General features: G+C 32.1%; 1 protein-coding gene across 1 annotated transcript; it reads left to right on the top strand.

The window, feature by feature from the left end:
• The first annotated feature begins 490 nt into the window (after positions 1–490).
• On the top strand, positions 491–3,667 carry LOC117130399 (vacuolar-processing enzyme delta-isozyme-like). The gene is made up of 4 exons (XM_033283277.1): positions 491–1,254; positions 1,359–1,400; positions 1,483–1,689; positions 1,773–3,667. Exons 1-4 carry the CDS (start codon positions 964–966, stop codon positions 1,908–1,910), a joined length of 678 nt encoding a protein of 225 aa, XP_033139168.1. The 5' UTR covers positions 491–963; the 3' UTR covers positions 1,911–3,667.
• The last annotated feature ends 481 nt before the right edge of the window (positions 3,668–4,148 follow it).

The raw sequence follows: 4,148 nt of genomic DNA, 5'->3' as shown, positions 1-4,148 counted from the left end.
AAAAATTAAACTTTTCGCTTCATAGATTTATATTATCGAGTAAATAATTAAACATTTAATTTTTGTTTAATTTTTAAAATAAACTATATAGTTTAAAATTTGTTTTCATTGGTTTAAGGTAGTAAAGATTAATCGTTGTTAGATAATATAATTTTGTTATTAAAAAAAAATCTTTATAATTTTAAAAGTTAACATCGACAAATAATTAACATATGGAGGTATAATATTACAACATTAAATTATATCTATTCAATTTATACTATCTATAAATCAAATGAATCATCTATTGTTTAAATCCAATTATTCATAGCCTATTAAAAAATTTTGGTATGCCTAAAATTTAAATGATAAGCTTAGAGATTAAATGTAACATGACTTTTTAGGAATATGTCTATTAGGTCCATTTTAAAAAAAATCACACATGAACCAAGGTTATGACTTCTGTTTTAATATATAAGATTATGATCATGTAGACAATCAAAACACCAATGTTGTCAAAAGAAGATCTGTTTTGAGGCAAAACCCTTCCAGGGTTGCCAAAAGAGTTACCCATTAGACCACCATAAGAACGACTTTTCCTAATCTTAGTACACTTAAAGCAAGACATCAATCGATGCATCGGTCAAAAAAGCCATGAAAACCGTGCCACTAAATGAAGCTCCATTGAACTCATTGTAAGCAACTTTGTCTCCTTGAAATTTAGGCACTAATGGAGATGGTCTAACAGATGGTCTAAAAGAGCAGCAACTTCGTCAGACAAGGAAGAACTCCTCATTGATTTATAGGAAAAAAGTTGCCATCATACAAATCAATATATATATATATATATATATATATCCTATTTATCCAATTATCTCAAAAAAGAAGCTAGCAAACAAAAGCAATAACATTAATACGCAAATTTAAATACTACGTTGACATCAGCAGTTAACATTATGAGTTACTTTTTGTGGGTTTAATATTATGAGTTACTTTTTGCATCCACAGACTCAAACTTTAATACGCAAACGACTCAAAGAAATTTTCTATATAAACGAGTTATATACTACGGTATTCAAGAACATCAACCGCAAGAGAAAAAAAAAACAGTTCTTTAGAAGTCTTATTACGACAATGTCTTTTCTTGGTCATTTACAAGTTCTTGTTTTTCTTTATGCTCTGCTTCTTTTCTCAGCAGAATCTCGCAAAACCCAACTATTTGATACAGAATCTAGCGCTGATGATGGTGCTGAACACGAAAACTACGGGGATAAGGTCTATTGATTTTTCGTGTATAAGAAGTTCTAACCATAAGAAGGAAAGAAAGTGGTCCCAGGGAGATTATATGAACTAAATCTATTGTTTCTTTGCTTTCGCAGGTCGATGCGCGAGATATCCCTCTGTTATATCTCGAGACGAAGGTGAAGTCCTAATCTTTCAAGATTGAAACATAAACGAAAGATGTGTCTGTTTTTGATGTTTCACTATATATTTATCTCTCAGATTCAAAACGCTCCTGTGGGGTCACCTCAAAGACAAGAAGCTCAGAAGAATCTGCTTGAGGAAATAAATCACAGGAAACAAATCGATCAGAACATTATAGAGATTCTTAGACTTTCACTCAAAAAAACCGATGTCTTAGATCTCTTAACTTCCACAAGAACAACAGGACAACCTGTTGTAGATGATTGGGACTGCTACAAGACTCTGGTAACAACCCCTTATCAATTATTGTTACTTGTGTTCCACTTAAAGACCCTTAAAACAAATATATACTGAATAAAACATCACAGGTTAAAAGTTTCAAGAATCAATGTGGAGCAAAGATGGAATACGATATGAAGTATGCAGGAGCACTTGCCAATATCTGCAATATGGGAGTGGATGTGAAGAAAAGTGTTGCAGCTATTGAAGAAGCTTGTGCCCATTAAATTATATGCAAAAAATAATATTGTGATCGCCTTATAAATATGAAAGTTATTGCATAACATTTGATTGTGTGGAGATGGTTGATGCCTATTTTACTTGATAACGCGAAAGTCTTGGTCTTAAATTGGATTCATAGTATAATAACCTCGTACCAATTCTAGTTTCAAGAATTCACGCGAAAGTCTTGGTCTTAAATTGGAGAATGAGTAAGTGATCGGATAAGGCTCGGCGGCACTCGAGTCAACATCTCGTATTCACGTGTTATGCTTTACGGTTTACAGTTCTACAACCTTGAACCGGAGCAGCTGATTAAATCCTCATATATACTGGTGAACGGGACAAACCGCCAGTCCCAAAATATCGGTTACGACTTTTGCTGCAGACCAAAAAACCCAAAGGATAAACCCTGAAGTTTAAATTTTTTGTTGCCATAAATGTTACGTAACATTCATTTTTGCAGAGAATGTTCAGTCGAAGCTAGAATTTGATCAGTACTTCCATTGAGTGTTTTTTTTTTCATTTTTAATGGATTAAATTAAGAATGATTATGTTATTTTACTATTATATGGTTTTATCCACCCATATTGTTATTAAAATGTTTTGCAAAATAAATAATAATATATCTCATCGGTCATTTGATAAATTTTGTGATTGTCATTTATCATTCTACATAATTTAAGTATAATATTTTATTTTATATTTGAATTAAAAAAATTAAATTATTATTATCGTTAATATAATTAATTTTATATAATTTTAGTTTTTGCTTATCAATCAAAGCTAAATTAATTTTAGTCTCTAATTATATTTTATGATAATTATAATTGAATTAATTAATTTTCTGCAATAAAATTTTCAAAGATTCTGAAAAGTTTTTATTAGAGTTTATAGTGATTGAACCGGTGGTATGTTAAGTAAACCGGTATAGAAAGGAGTATAAATACATGTATACGGTGTAAAATACAGATAAGAGAATACAATACATTTTCTTTCGATCGTAACAAACTCTCTCTTCCTCACTGGAGCTCGTATTGTAATATGGTATTGCAAAGGGCTACACACAGTTGGAGGGCTTAGACTACTTGGATACATTCTCGCCTGTTGCTAAGATTGGCACTCTATGTCTTCTTCTGAGTGTTGCCGCAGCTAAAAATTGGTCCATTTCGCAGTTGGATATCAACAATGCCTTCCTCAACGGTGACCTTGATGAAGAAATTTACATGCGTCTCCCTGAAGGTTATGAAGAAATCACTGGCAAGAAGTGTCCTCCCAACTCGGTGTGTAAGCTTCATAAGTCTCTATATGGTCTTAAGCAAGCTTCCCGTCAGTGGAATCAGAAGCTGTCTAGTGTAATTCTCGGTGATGGGTTTACTCAAACGCATTCTGATCATTCCCTCTTCATCAGATATGTCGACCACGTCTTCTTGGCTGTTCTTGTCTATGTTGATGATATTCTAAACCGCCAACCTCCAAATACCGGTTACGACTTGCTGCACACCAAGAAAACCAAAGCATAAACAATAAAGCTCAAATTTTGCAGAATGTCCACAGTCATAAATAATCTGAAATGCTTTTTTTTAATATCTAAATCATAATCTGAATTTTTTTTCTTTCTTTTATATTTAAACTATAATTGTGTGTTTAGTGGGTCTTTACCTGGAGATATGACAAAAGCTGTTCTTCTCCACTTGAAACAATAAGGTCTGCATACTCCACACTTGTTATATTTCCACAAAAATGAAAAGGCTAGATATTCTTACAAAAAACAAAAAGACTAGAAAGAAGACATTCTTTAACCCGAATGGATTTTATATGTATTTACTATATCATAGATATTGCTACTTTAACCACCAGGACACAAGATTCTTGGTACTGTATATGTCACACGGCTTAAAATAATATAGAGTCAGCAGGCTTCGAACAATAATATTAGGCAACATTCTTCGAACAATTAATCAATCAAAGGACGCAAGATCTTTTATATATGTTGCTTCTCTGTTTCTCCAAGCAAAAGTTTGCCTGAATTCAGTTACAAAAAAAAAAAAAATTTGCTTGAATTATATAACAACCATGTGTACTCATCTTACGATCCACTGTTTCTCTGTCTCTCTTTGTGCATCTGAATTTCCTTGTGAAGAAATTATCGGCTAAAAATCAAGATATATCGTATAAAAACCTTATGTAGATCACAACAATTACGATTACGATTACGATTTCAATACGTTATAGTTATTCTTAAA

This window comes from Brassica rapa, unplaced genomic scaffold (assembly GCF_000309985.2).
Source record: "Brassica rapa cultivar Chiifu-401-42 unplaced genomic scaffold, CAAS_Brap_v3.01 Scaffold0448, whole genome shotgun sequence".
NCBI lineage: Eukaryota > Viridiplantae > Streptophyta > Magnoliopsida > Brassicales > Brassicaceae > Brassica > Brassica rapa.
The sequence above is the reverse complement of the archived record's forward strand: the minus strand, read 5'-3'. Positions and strand labels throughout refer to the sequence as shown.